This window comes from Colossoma macropomum, unplaced genomic scaffold (assembly GCF_904425465.1).
Source record: "Colossoma macropomum unplaced genomic scaffold, Colossoma_macropomum, whole genome shotgun sequence".
NCBI lineage: Eukaryota > Metazoa > Chordata > Actinopteri > Characiformes > Serrasalmidae > Colossoma > Colossoma macropomum.
In genome coordinates, this window is record NW_023494797.1 from 6706482 (window position 1) to 6721077 (window position 14596).

The 14596-nt window shown below is 36.9% G+C and overlaps 1 protein-coding gene across 1 annotated transcript; it reads right to left on the reverse strand.

The window, feature by feature from the left end:
- Window positions 1–11967: 11967 nt before the first annotated feature.
- On the reverse strand, window positions 11968–14024 carry LOC118817335 (low choriolytic enzyme-like). Its single transcript, XM_036583900.1, has 8 exons — window positions 13928–14024; window positions 13555–13585; window positions 13398–13463; window positions 13045–13203; window positions 12844–12961; window positions 12415–12593; window positions 12193–12274; window positions 11968–12094 (listed from the first exon to the last, which is right to left on the reverse strand). The coding sequence occupies exons 1-8, from the start codon at window positions 13994–13996 to the stop codon at window positions 11968–11970; spliced, it is 831 nt and encodes a 276-aa protein (XP_036439793.1). The 5' UTR covers window positions 13997–14024.
- Window positions 14025–14596: the final 572 nt, after the last annotated feature.

Below are 14596 nucleotides of genomic sequence, written 5' to 3' on the forward strand. Positions count from 1 at the left end.
TTCAATGATAAATATTGTCTTTGTCACATTTTTATTTTTTTTTGTTATACTAGTGGGAATAAGCAAATACATGGTCACAGACACAAACGTATATGTTCCACACGTTACATTAAAACATGAACTGTTACAAAAAAAACATATGTATACACATATAATAAACATGTCAGGGAGAACTCATACATTATACATTATTTGGCTATTAAACTAGGTCAGGACAGGTATGTCAAACTGGGGACCTTTGAGGCCGAAGTGCTGTGTAGATTAGTGTTTACCCTCATCTAACGCTCTGAATTCAGTTCATGAAGGCCTTGCTGATTTGCTGATGAGCTGAATCAGGTGTGTTGAATAAGTCAGTGTCCTGAGGTCTGCCGTGTTTTGGCCCACAGTGACTGGAGCCTGACACGTGTGTTAGGAAGTAACCAGACGAATACAGATAGGGTCAGATCATCATTCACATGTTAGAATTCTGGTTATAGAATGACATCTCATGGAAGAGGAAAGAGGAATGCTAATTAGGGAGTTATTTCAGCTTTTCATAATATGCAATCAAAGGAGAGAAATGGAAACTTTCTTAAGGAAGAAAAGGGAAAAAAAATTCTTAACATGTACATAATGAGATTTTATTCCAATTAATGTTGAATCATTAAATGTTTACACATTGTAAAGGACAGCAGGTGTTTTCAAATGAAAAATGAAAAAATGAATTATACAGTGATATGACAGCAATGACATACAGTGACCATATATAGTGACTGGATATTTCATGCTGAGAATACAATTTATTCCCATCTGGCACTTTTCTTTCACATAGGGGAGATGGTACCATTTCTTTGTAAAGCTGCAACACAGAACTGTCCTGGAAATACAGAACTTCTGTTCACCCTACATATGTAGAATACAACATTACTCCTTCATGTTCTGCAGTCTTTTTCTTTCTCTTTGTCTCTCTCTCTGTTGTTTAGGGGAATCCGCGGCCCCAGGCAGTGAATAACTGTGTGGAGCATCTCAACAACCAGCTGAGGAGACACAAGCGCCACCAGCAAGTCCCCCTTGCCGCAGAAGGAAGCACTGAGACGCATCCGTCAGCTGCAGCAGACTGTATGTTTGACTCCCTCACCTTTCTCCTTCTCTAGCCTGGTTTGACCATTTACGTGTACACAGTTTGTCTCATTACAAACTGTACAAACATACATTCATCCACCTGTTCAGTTTACAGCAGTTTAGCCTTACACATTACGCTAAAGTTATAAGAAATGTTTTAGCCTGGACTGCATTTTCAATGAGGCTTAATACAGGACAGCCAATCTGAACAGTAGTCATTTACTTAGATCAGTCTTAAAGACACAGGAACAAAAACAGCCTGTTCAATTCTAAACAGAGGATAATGAGAGGATGGACAATGATTCAGTAAAAATGAATTAGGACAGTTTTTTGTACATAAAATCACATAAATGTCATAACTGGACTTCAGGTTATGGGTTAACAGTCTGCAGGTTGTCAGCATGCTGCTTTTGTGTGTTTACTCGTGTCTTTGTGTTGGTGTTCATACAGCTTGACGTGATGACTGTGCAGAGAGAGGCAGCTGGGTCAGATGGTTACCTGGACCTGACCGGGCTTCGCTCAGGGCTCATCTTCACCATTGACAATATCGCTTACGCCATTCAATATGACATCATGATCCTCTATGAGTCAGAGGTCAGTCCTGGACTCTTTTTATGTTCAGTATATTTACTACCTGTCAGAATTTTGAGGACACCTAGCCTTTAATTACCTTTAATGTTTAATTGGCACTGTTATTTTTCAGTTAAGTAAGAAAAAACACCTCACATGCACGTCTCTATTGGTAATAGTACAATAAATGTACCACTTTCAGCATGTAGAACTCTAGGCTTCTGTGTGCTAGTATGTTTCTATCACTATATAAAACACAGAAGAGGCTAATTTTCTTGTTGTATGCACATGGGCTCGTTCAGAACGCAGTTCGGATTGGTAAATGCTTATTATTGATTTGTTTCATCAGTGCAACGACAAAGCACAACTTATATTACTATTCATGTGTTTTATTTTTGTTTGAAGAGGTAGATTGTGACAAGAATTAAACAGAATCTATGAATATTTGGCTTTGTATAACTTTAGATATCACAGAAATGTGAGTACTGCATTCAGAAATTGCTTTATTAATGGGAAAAAAGATAAAACAGCCCCTTTGTGCATCAGCTTTAAAGGGCTAAAATTGTAAAATATTATTTTCCTTAAAATATACCAGGTTGGTCTGTAATATATTTAATATGCTTATTGCAAACTGACAAAGAAAACATGCTCATTTGAATTCAAAGTATTTTGAAAAGCTAGGTGTCCCCAAACATTTTTCAGGTAATATATATGCTGGTGAACTCTTCTTATAAAATAATAATGTTGCTGACACTTATTGGTAACAGTCCACAGAAGAATGGGAGGCCATTGTGAGAATTACGTCCGTCTTGCTGCCCACCAGCCCTCGCTGTGGAAACCTGCTGCCCACAGAGCAAATGTACATTGTCATCTTGCCTGATCACAAGAGGTAATGTCACCACTGTGTGTCCAGCGTGTGTGTTTGTGTGTGTGTTTGCACATGTATTTGTTGGTGCATGTGAGTGATTGAAGTGTTTGGTGTACTACATGAGTCACTGGCTTTGTTTGTGTGTCTATGTTTTGTCTTTGTTTATGTGTTCGTTTGTCTGTCTCTCTTCCTATAAGCAAAAAATATAATATTTGGAGTTGCTAAATCTTGTTCTCCAGTATAGAAAACACTGCATACACTGTATTGAAATCACTGTTGTTTCTTTCTGAAGTGCTAAATCTACAAGCTAATACTGAGGGGTCATGGTGGAAGTGAATTCCAGAGAATTAGCAGTTATAGGCTACATTAACTTCAGCATTTAAGACCATTTATTCTTAAAACAGTGTTAGAACAATCAGCAGAGCTTAATTAATCATTAAAATGATTATTTTATTAATACCTAAATATCTAATTCTGCTCTGGAGCCGCCACAGGGCAGTAAAAGATCTGCATGCGTTGCCGACCCCTGTGCTAGAAGAAATGCTCTGCAATAGCACATATTTATAGGACCTCTAGGCAGGATATTTTGATGGTGTAAATCACCTTATCAAAAACCCTGCCAACATCAAAACCACAAAGCTGAAGACAGCTTTTTATTAGAATTTTCCTGGTCCACCTTAAATGGAGATATTATTATAATTCCTATGGTGCCAGAATGTACCTGCTGCACCATTTAAGGTGGAACGGGAACATCTGAATAACTTGCCTTTATCTTGTTAGAATTACAAAGTAATACTGACACTGTCGTTAATTTCTGTTTATACTATTTCACCCAATAAAGTATTTTAGATTTACTTCAGTTGTTAAATATGGTTCTTATTAAAAATGAAGGGACATCCAGAAAAATATGTTACTGTTAATCTACAAATAAGGTTTCCTTAAGTGTCCATAATGGTTATATTTGCCAGAAATTACATGAATAAACGATACTGTGATATATACTGAAACTGCTTGGTTGTCAGTAATCTTAATTATACCATGATAGAAATTTTTGCTCATACCGCCCACTATTAACATCAGTTAATTAATGATACAAGCCAGATAGCTGAACTAGATAATGAACATATTACACAGCTTGTTAACATTAGCTGGGCCTGTAACCTTATTAAGTTATTCTCAGTTTTGATACTGTCATTTTAGTGATGAGTCTGAAATACATTATCATACAGTTTCTATATTAGTACGGTCTGAAATAGGAGTAGATAACATGAACTCTGAAGTTAGGAAGATGCTATGAAGATGCTATGTAGATGAAGCTATGTAGATGCTAACGACTTTATAATGTAGGTTTCTTAAGTTAAAATTGGGTCTGGTTATGTAGATCACATAAATTTGCAACATTCCACTCATATTTATCTGAAATGGTTTCAGTGAAGTTGTGTTGCATTTGGGCTCATGGTGTATTGTGATTATTTGAATTTTAGACCCAGCACGGACCATCCCACCTTCCCCAGAGCCTGATCCAGGATCAGCCTCTAGCGCTGAGCCTAGCTCACCTGCCCATGCTGGACTCTCATCACCTGTCCAGGCTCCACCTTCATCACCTCCCCAGGATGAACCAGCAGCACCGTCTCCATCTCAGAGTGCTCCTGAGGTAAGGCTGCATAAGCTCTTTGAATCAGTTCAATTACATTTTCGGCAGTATATATATATATATATATATACTTCAGTGTCATATTTATCAGGATGTGAAGGGCACAATAAGAAGATAAGGACTACTCAAAGTCTTTATTCATATTTTTCTCTGTCAGAGGCCTGGAGGGTTCCTTGGCCACTTGGTGACCATGGCTATCACTGTCACTCCTCTCAGTGTGCAGAGGAGTTCAGAAGCTGAGCAGTGCATGTTTCTGCTCCAGGTAAGGTGCAGTTCAGCACAGGTTAACAGTCTTAAATTGTAACTATATGGAGTGATGTCAGTTAGTCACTGCAGTGTTTTCTTCTGCACGCTGTCTTGTTTCCCTCAGTTAAATACGTCTTTGTGTTCTCTCTCAGGATGAGGCTCTGCAGCTCCTCGGTAACATCTTTCATGGAGAGGAGTGTGTTTATGTTGATACTGAGGCCCTGGCCCGGCTCTGTGGGACTGCCTGGAAAGACACAGCAAGCAGCTCTAGAAGCCAGTCCTCACTTCAAATACAACATAAATTCTGATTTCCTTTTTCTTTTAATGTCAATAATTAAAAATTAGAATTAGAAAGTAGAATTAAAAATTTAAAACATCGTATTAAGTGTACTAAAGTCTTAGCATTTTGTTGTTTTTTAATGTATTATTTATTGTTGTTTGAAGTAAGATAATGTAAGGTAGTGAAGTGATTAACTTAAACAAATTAATCTTTAAAATAAATAAATCTTTTTTTCCCCACATTCCAGGCAAATTACAAATTCCATAGTGAATTTTAAATGTATTTCTCCCCCCGAGAAACACCTGATTTTCATGTAAGGTATAAATGGAAATTAAAGAAAATTAGATTGTAGGAGGAGGAGCGTCAGACGTGGTGCTCCTTTCAAAGGTATTCATCTCATAACTCCATTAAATGTACTCTTTTCCTCTTTATAGAGTAAATGTTTGTGTTTTATAATTATTGTTCTTTCATAATGTTTGTGTTTCTTTTCTCTGTGTTTCTCCAGATCCTGTAAATCAGCCTGGAGAGCCTCAGCTGATGGAGTGAAATGAAGATCTTGTTTTGTGTTGTTTATTTTCTACTCTGTTGTCTGTAGATGTACATATCATGTAAATATTTTGGTTGTAACGTCTATATTGCCTGTAGAGCCTGGAATAAAAGTGTTATTATATATATTTTAAAGGGATTGTGGATGTCCAGTTTATTAAAAATGATGTGTTTGGTAATCTGTTAGAGAAAAGGACATTTTGATGTGATTTTTGCCAACATTAAGACAATATATTTATGTTGTATGTATATATTTGTATATGTAATTATATGATTACATGTATTTTTTTAGTTCATAATCAAATTTGGATTTTTTGGTGTCCTTCTTGAAGATAATCCAGCTCCTCCCATTGCTCTTCTCTCAGTCCAGGCGTCAGACCTGATTCACCTCCTCCATTTCATTGGATTTTCTTGATACGCTTAATAATGGCGTAGCATTTATAGGCTACTTATTTCTAATTTAAACTGGTATAGAAGTATCTATACCTATATCCTCTATATTTACATCATAAATTCAGGGTGAATATTATTAATTGTATTATTTGCATTTGATTTTATTATTCAACAATATTGTTTTATTTTGATAACAAGTATCCTTCTTTTCAGTAACCACAGTCCTTTTATTGTGTTGTTAAATATGCCATAGCATTGAAAACTGTATTTATATTATCATAGTTCAATAAGGAGAGTTCAGTACAGAAAACTGACACACTGTGAACCTCAAACTGTTGTTGCCTTTACAAATCCTGCATTTGCAAAAGAGGCTCTTAAAACAGTCCAATTCCAATAAAATTTAAGCATCAATATTTCACTCAGTGTCTGACACTGAAGAGACTGAAGAGAGGAGCAGATTCAGCTATTAGTATCAGCTTATTAGTATCACAACCCTAACAGCAACCTCTAAGTAGCAGACATGCTTCATAGTGAGCTAACAGCTTTAATTTACTCTGTGTTGTTGTCAATATCAAAGGCAAGTAGCTAGTGTATTTAATTTAGCTATTAGCATGCTCCAAGTGTACAGAAGCACAGCAGTATCAAAATTAAAATGAAAATGTAATATGTGGGACAACCATGGAAATAAAAATACAGTCTGGTCTGGAGAATTTTCAAAGGCATTTTGACACAGAATGAGCTCAGTAGGTGACAATATGTAACTGCAAAGAGGAGAGACGCTGTTTCACATTTACATCTGAATTTTCTGCCGTTTCAAAAACATTATTAAAGAGTGTAAATGAATACAAGAATTACATTTTAATTATCATTTTGACACAATTATTGCATAATCACATTAAGTATAAATATGCAGATCTGGAAATATATTTTAATTTAAATAAAGTTACTCATAAAGCATCTAAATCTAAATGTCAATACTAGTAAACCAAATGGCAAATTAAAATTGCATTAGTGAATCTGAATTTTCATTTTGAGCTGAATATTGTATATATGAGTGAGATATCTAAAAGAAAATATACAAATACATATTTTTTACACATATACTTGGAGTTTTACTAATAGCAAACTAAATAGTATGATGACCTACCTTATTTACATCAAGGTTCGTTTTATGTTCCTGCCTGTATCTATTTCAACATGTAGCTCAAATCATAGCAGAGCTGATCAAATTATTCATGACCCCCACAAAAAAAGGAATACATCTTGTTTTTTTCTAGGGCCAAATCACAGGACTGTAAATGAGCATGTAAAACTGCATCTGGGCACTTTTCACCACAACTAGTTAAACACCTTCTATGTAGACATCAGTGAACAGTTTAAAATGCTAAATAAATTAATTCTATGGCACCTTTAATTTGTTTATCTTTATCAGAAAAGAAAGATTGAACCAGTAATTATTTGTTGAACCAAGTAATTTGTCAAAAGTCAACTTCATTCAGAATCTGTCATGTGCACTCCCAACTCCCAAACTGGCCACCAGAGGCCATCCTCTCCTGAATTCTGACTGGCGCTCACCCACACCTGTTGTCAATCTCCTTTCATCAACTCCCCTATAAACACTCAGACTCTTTACACTCGTTGCGAAGCACTGTTGGTTTGTCACTACTTTTCTCTATGACGTTTTGATGTTTTTTTGTTTTTTTTTTAAATCTTGGCTAGCCCTTTTTTGACTCTGAGTTTTGGACTTTGTCTTGGATTTTTCTGTCTTGGATCTGTTTTGTCTTTTTGGCCTCTGACCCTCTGCTCTGCCCCGAATCTGTTTTTGTACCTTTGTCTGTCACAATAAAGCCTGCTCATGGATCCTACCAACCAACCAACCCTGCAGTGTTACAGAATCACTGCGTGTAAACTGCAGTTCCATCTCCAGTAGCAGGACTGCTCCAGCTGTGCTGGCTCTTGTTGAATGCTGGCTTCAGTGCCCTTTACATTTACGTATTTAGCAAACTTATTTTTATACCCTAGATAACTTACTGAAATCTTATTTTCCTTGTTAAAATTGTATTTTTGAAGTATTAAGTAACAAACTATATATTTTTATACATGTTAAAAACTCAATTGTAAATTTATTCACATTTATTTGTATATTGTTTTGCACTTCCAAGACAATAAGTTGGGGCACCCTCAGTTTGGAGCAGTAACTCTTATTGGTATAAACGTACTTATTGGTAACGGTCACTGCGGGCCTGCTCAAGGTTGAAAATCAGAGCGTGGAGAAGATCGTGCTGGACCACGTTGTGATAGCCTCCTGAGACCTGGTAATTCATTTTGTCCTCTGTGGGGGACATGAGTCCCCAAAGAATATTTCAAAAACCACATAAGCTACAGTGCTAGTGAAACCTAGTGTGCCATGTAGAGGACATCCTGGCCTTTCCAATGATATATCATTTATTGGGATGTCATTCGCAACAGGAGTTCTGCCTTTTCAAAATAGCTGCCATCTCAGCAACCACATTTTATGGGTGCAAGAGAAGTAAGTAGTTGAAAAACGTTTTATCTAATTTTCAAAGCAATCTTTTATTGTTATGCAGAAAGGTTTAACCACCTAACAGTATACTTTTTTGATGTCCTCTATGGTGGACACTGGGATTTTCTAAATCTGTTTTAATATGAAATTCATGGTATCACAGGTGACAGGAAACTGACTGAGGCAGAGAAAATTAAAGGATGATCACACCCCTCTTCATCCAGTCAGGATTAGAAGCAACTACATATAAGTCTAGCAGTTAAATACATTACTGTGATATTAGTGGATCTATTTTTTTCTTTTTGGTCTTCATTTTTTTGTACTGCCAGTATTTTAAGTATTACTCTTACTGCTAATTGAGCAACTGGAATAAGTGTATGCAGAGATTTAAGCTTGGGATCTGAGCTTTATTGAATTTCCCAATTTATTAGAAAATCTCCTTTTACACAATTGTACATTTAGAAATGAAAACATTAATAATAAATTAATTCTCATCCCTCTCCATTTATAAGATTCATCCTGCATGTAAAAGATGCTGCTAAATGACACACAAATCTGAACTGACTGGGTGCCCTGGAATTACTTTGAGCAGTACATTGATGAACAGGACTTTGAAGACAGATGACAAGATTTTGGACATTGTTCCTGATGTTGCAGCAGATATTTGGTCTGAATATAGGAAACAAGAAATATCAATATAATTGCAATGCAATGTCCTGTTGTCCAATAGAAAGGACATTACGTAAAAAATACAACCTAATTTCCAAAAAAGTTGGGACGCTGTGCAAAATGTAATTAAAAAACAAAATGCAATAACAGGCAAATCATGGAAACCCTATATTTCACTGAAAATAGTACAAAGACAACATATCAATTGTTGAAACCAAGAAATCTTATTGTTTTTCCAAAAATAAATGCCCATTTTGAATTTGATGACAACATGTTCCAAAAAAGTTGGGAGCAGGTATGTTTACCACTGTGTTTCATCACCTCTTCTTTTAACAAAACTCTGTAAGCATTTTGGAACTGAGGAGACCAACTGCTGAAGTTTTGAAAGTGAAATGTTTCCCTGTTCTTGCTTAACATAGGATTTCAGCTGCTCAACCGTTCGGGTCTCCTTTGTCGTATTTTTCATTTTATAATGCAGCAAACCTTTACAGTGGTGACAGGTCTGGACTGCAGGCAGGCCAGTTTAGCACCTGGACTCTTTTAATATGGATCCATGCAGTTGTAATACATGCAGAATGTGGTTTGACATTGTCTTGCTGAAATAAGCAAAGCGCTTCCCTGAAAAAGACTTCTGGATGGCAGCAGATGTTGCCAAACCATATATATATCGTTCAGCATTAATGGTGCCTTCACAGATGTGCACGTCACCCATGCCATATGCACTAATGCACCCCTATACCATCATGAATACTGGCTTTTGAACTGTGCACTAATAACAAGCTAACTGGTCTTCAACTCAGAGGACACAGTGTCCATGATTTCGAAAAAGAATTTCAAATTTTGATTCATCTGACCACAGAACACTTTTCCACTTCACCTCAGTCCATTTTAGATGAGCTCGGGCCCAGAGAAGACGGTGGCATTTCTGGATCCTGCATAGGTATGGTTTCTTCTTTGTTTTAAAAAAGATCATGGCGTTGGTTCTTGTAAAGAAAATTAACACCATGCTCATTTACACAACTTTATTTGATTATATTTTAAAACATTTACAAAGTTTACAGAGTAGAAAGAAAAATAAATCAAAGTGCAATATTAATGTAGTGCTTTTAAAAAACCTTTAAGTTATAAATCACAAAAGCATTTCAGAGCGCTTCATAAAAATAAACTAAGAAGAGAAAGACTTCAAAGTTCTAGAAAGCTACGGCGGAGATTTACATTTTAGAAAAAGTTTCACTTTAGAATGAAACGAAACACACGTCACAGGTGTCAGCGGAGCTTCTTACCAATGAGGATTAAGCTCTGTCGTCATCAAGCCATCTCTCAGCTCGCGCAGCTCGTGGGAAGCAACTGCAGTGACTGGCTCTGAACATAGATATACATACCTAGATGCCACGTTGGGTCCAGACAGGAATGTCAACGGCGCTGCCATTTTGGGGCGGTCAACATTGCTGCTGGACTGCATTCAGTACCATTATAGAGTGGTAGTTTAACAAAGATACTGTCCATAATTATACTATTTTGAGAATATTGCACTGAGAAAGCAGGATAAACAGCGATCCACACTCATGTTTGTGTGATGCGTATTGTTTGTGTGATGTTTATGTGTAGATATGGCCATGTGGTTGGTGATGCACAAAGCTTATTTCATTTAATAGCCTATTCAGGAGATCTCAACTTGTAGTAGTTATTTATTTACCATGATGGTTATTGCTTTGTAGCTAGATAAATTAATAGCATTTCGTAATCCATGTAGATACTCATAATAGAGAAAAATAGAAAAGTTAACACCTTCTTACAAGAACCTGAAGTTAGCTTCTTATTCGCCGGCTTGTTCGAATTTTCCTGTTCCACCTTAAATGGTACAGTTTCAGGCACCAGAAAGTGACTGCTGCACCATTTAAGGTGGAACGGGAAAACTCAAACAAGAAGCTGGCGAACGTGAAGCCAACTTTAGCTTTGTCTTTCATACTGTGTTTTGGGGGGATATTTTCTTTTTATGTGTATTAAGATTAGAAGTGATTCACACATTGATGGATTTGCTAATGTGTGTGCGATTAACCTCTTGGATACCCCAAATGTTTCAAAATTCTGGGGGATCCCTGAAAAAACTTATTACGATGTTATATTGTCATTGAATTTCAACCAGTTGGTCCTTCATAGTCTAGCAACTCTAACTCTGCCCAACGTGCCTCTCAAAAACTTTATGTATATTTCTAATGTACAGAAGCACATTTGTAAATCTGAAAACGTGTTTCTCACTTCTCAAACTGAACAAAAAGGAAATTTAAAATGAAACTGCATACAACAATGCTAATTCGTCTTTGTACGTCTTTGTGAGGACCAGTTCCAACCTATCAGTCACCACATCACATGCACAGAGTTTGTTGAAAGGGATTAAGACCAGTTGGACTCTGCCTTGAACTAAGTTTTAATGTTGGCTGGGTAAGCAAGAAATACTGTGTCATGAGACAGTCGCATGGATCCAGAATGCTGAGAAGGTTATCTCCAATCCAAATTGTAACCATGTGGCTTCATGGGCCGGCTGCTTGAGTGATAATAACATTGCAGTTATGAGGCTGTCTGGACCACTGGTGTTTGACAGCATGAGCGGCACGCCTACGACATGTGTGTGCATGTGTGTGTGTGTAAAGGAGAATGTGTGTGTAAAACAGAGATTCTTTCAGATGCAGAGCTGTTTACATGAAATTTGTTTCATGTTGAAAGAAAATATGTAATTTGAGTAAACAGTCTATCACTTTTATAAAAGTGTTTTTAAAAGTTTGTTGTTTTTTGTGTCTTTTTTGTAAGTTCTATGCATGAAGAAGCCATTTGTGTATATGATGCAGATCTGCTGTGATATCTGGTTAACAACAACTTATATTAAGAGACCTCACAACTGTAGCCATTGCTTTTTTAATGCATTTTCAGAAACAGAAAGAAAAAAGAATCTAAAAGCAAATCAATTACTATTTTCTTTTTCGAAACATTATTTGGTGTTTTTCAACAGAAATCTAAGATGATGACAGCAGATGACAGGATGACAGCATTTTCTTTTTGGACTTTAACATCTTAAAGTGGAAAAGCATTTTAAATGCGCTGAAATGTAAAAGAAAGACTCATTTACAGTAGAGTTTGTTGACACGCAGGATGTCGTTGGCGTTCATCTCAGTAGAAAGTCCAATTTTCACATTCGGGTTTGGAATAGGGATCATGGTTGGCTGACCATTCTTGGAAAAAGCATACCTGGATACCATGAAGATAACATTAGTGGCCTCACTGGCCATCAACTGGGCTATCTTTAAAACCAGCTGAGAAATGACCAACCAAAAGTAGAAATTTACCTTCCATAATGCATAACAGAACCATAGTCATAAGGGGTTCCCAAGTTGTTGGTGTTGTGTTTATCAAAGCTATATTCCATTCCTATAGTAAATAAATCATCATTATGAATTAATCATGAATGTTAAACTTGAGTTCCTCTATTGCCAGAAAAAGGTCCATAATTACGAATGTCAGCAGCACTTTGGAGAGATTGTTTATGGAGATATTTCCATTCCTCTCACCTGGTAAGATGTTTTCCTTGAGGATTTTGATATGCTTGTCACGGTCACTGCGGCACTGCTCGTGATGGAAGCCCAGAGCATGGAGGAGCTCATGCTGTATCACATGTTTGTAGATACACCCATCGCGTTGCAAAGACAAGATCTGCTCTCCCCCTATGCGACCCACATAGGAGTAGCACCTATGGGTCACATCAATAACAAATATAGCATGGATCAAATTCTTAAAACTGTTTTTCCTTTTCTTTTTACCTCAGGGAAATGGTAAAATGTTAAAGACAATACAGAGATTTAACCAGAATATTTTTTTCCATATTACACCTGGAATATATGTGCAAATTAGTCTGTTAAAAATGTTTAGAAAAGTTGTTATAGTGTTTGTACTTGGAGAATCTGTGATGGGAAAACTTTTACAAAACTCAGCTCACATACCCTCTGTCAGACATAATCTGAAGGTAGTCTTTCTGCTGCGTACGAGGTATGAATCGGATGCAGGTGGGTTTCTCAAAGGACCGCAGAGCATCCTTAATAATGCGTTTTTCACTGAGTCCTATCAGAGAGTAGCACATTAGATAGATCAGAAGGGGATTGTGATGCATTTTACTTTTAAGCCAGGTGAGATGCGTCACTTACCGTAGTGGTTGGAAATCTGATAGGGCACATAGACCTTTTTGTCTTTCTCTCTGGGCCATTTGCACCCTGGCTGACCAGATGTACACTTGTCTGCATTCTGCAACCCATCCTCCACAACAATGTCGCCAAACTTAATTGTAAGACCATCCTGTGACTCTTCTGTGCCAAACATGAAGTGTGAATGAAGCACCCTGCATTACTTCATGGTTAAGTAATTGCTAATGTTAGTGTATTAAAGGGAATGTAGTGTTTTATAGTGCAGCATGGTGAAGTATATACACTTGCAGAGTGGTTTACTGAATTTTGTCATTTTGATGACCAGAAGCAGGAAAAAAATGTATTTGCAGTCTTACCGATGTTTTTATTAGCTCTTTCGATTAAGTCTGAGACAGAAAGATACTCCTCCTCAGTGTTGTTATCTGTGAAAGTGTTGTGTAACAAACGAGCATTATTGAGGATTTTTTAACACTGACATTTCCAACTCATACAAGTACTCAAAAATTATCTCACCAGTCTCTTCAGGGCTCTCTTTGAGGGATGTCTAGAGTAGAGTAAACATTACATTTTCTAAGTTTACAATTGTATCTGCAATACTATTTTTTGCAATAAATATTATCATTGTCCAACAACAAAACATATATGTCCATTTTTGACTATTTAAATTCTACATCATTTGAGCGCGGTGGCCTTTACACTGTGTGAACATTTCATAATGAATGGACCAACAAAAATGCTCCAAAATCGCTTGGAATTTTACTTTTGTACATCAACTTACATTAAATGTTAGTTGCCTTTTCCAGTAGACTTGTGCATAGGTATATGTGTGTGTGTGTGTGTGTGTGTGTGTGTGTGTGTGGATGTGTGTGAATTTTAGTGAGCTTACCTTTATGGAACGACTCTGAGCTGGACTGATGCCCAGCAGCAGCAGGATGAGGGCCAGAGTCAGGTGCATGATGGGAGTCTACAGTGATACTGAAGATGGAAACGGGTCAGGCAGAGCTTCAGTTTATATACACTGACGACGGCCCAAAACTTCCCTCTCAGAGACCTCTGTGCCTGTTACTCAAAGCTGTGGCAAACCTAAATAACCAAAACCAAAGAACTGGGCAATAGATGCTGAGGAGGACGTCTTACCACAAGGTCTTTTGGCAGACCTCTTTTAGCACACATACAAGTACATTAATATTTATCTTGGCACCCTCCACACAATCAGGATAAATGTTGTCTAGCCATGCCTTGTCACTGTCTCTAATCTACTGTTTTGTTATGAGGACTTTAGTCTGAATTTTTCCTTTGCCTCACAGAGAAAGTAATGCTTAGAGACAGTTATTGGCAGAGACTCTGTCTGCTTCTGCTATTGTTAAGCCACAAACATAGGTAGGCAATCTAGAGTTTAAACATCATTGCAAATTTGATTGGAATCTGGTTCTTGTGACATAAGATGAAACAGCTTGCTGGTAGCAAGCACAATTTAGCATTAAAAAACTTCATTCAGAACCAAATCCTATGTGCACTATGAAATTGGTGCTGCATCTATGACACTGGTCTTGTT

Bases quoted from the DNA above. Each gene is read 5' to 3' on its own strand.
- LOC118817335 (XM_036583900.1), bottom strand. From the start codon at position 13,996: ATGCACCTGACTCTGGCCCTCATCCTGCTGCTGCTGGGCATCAGTCCA. The intron at 12,594-12,843 runs GTATGTGAGCTG...TGTGACCCATAG, and splicing joins CAGATTATGTCTGACAGAGG to GTGCTACTCCTATGTGGGTC. The intron at 12,095-12,192 runs GTAAATTTCTAC...CATGGTATCCAG, and splicing joins TCTGTTATGCATTATGGAAG to GTATGCTTTTTCCAAGAATG.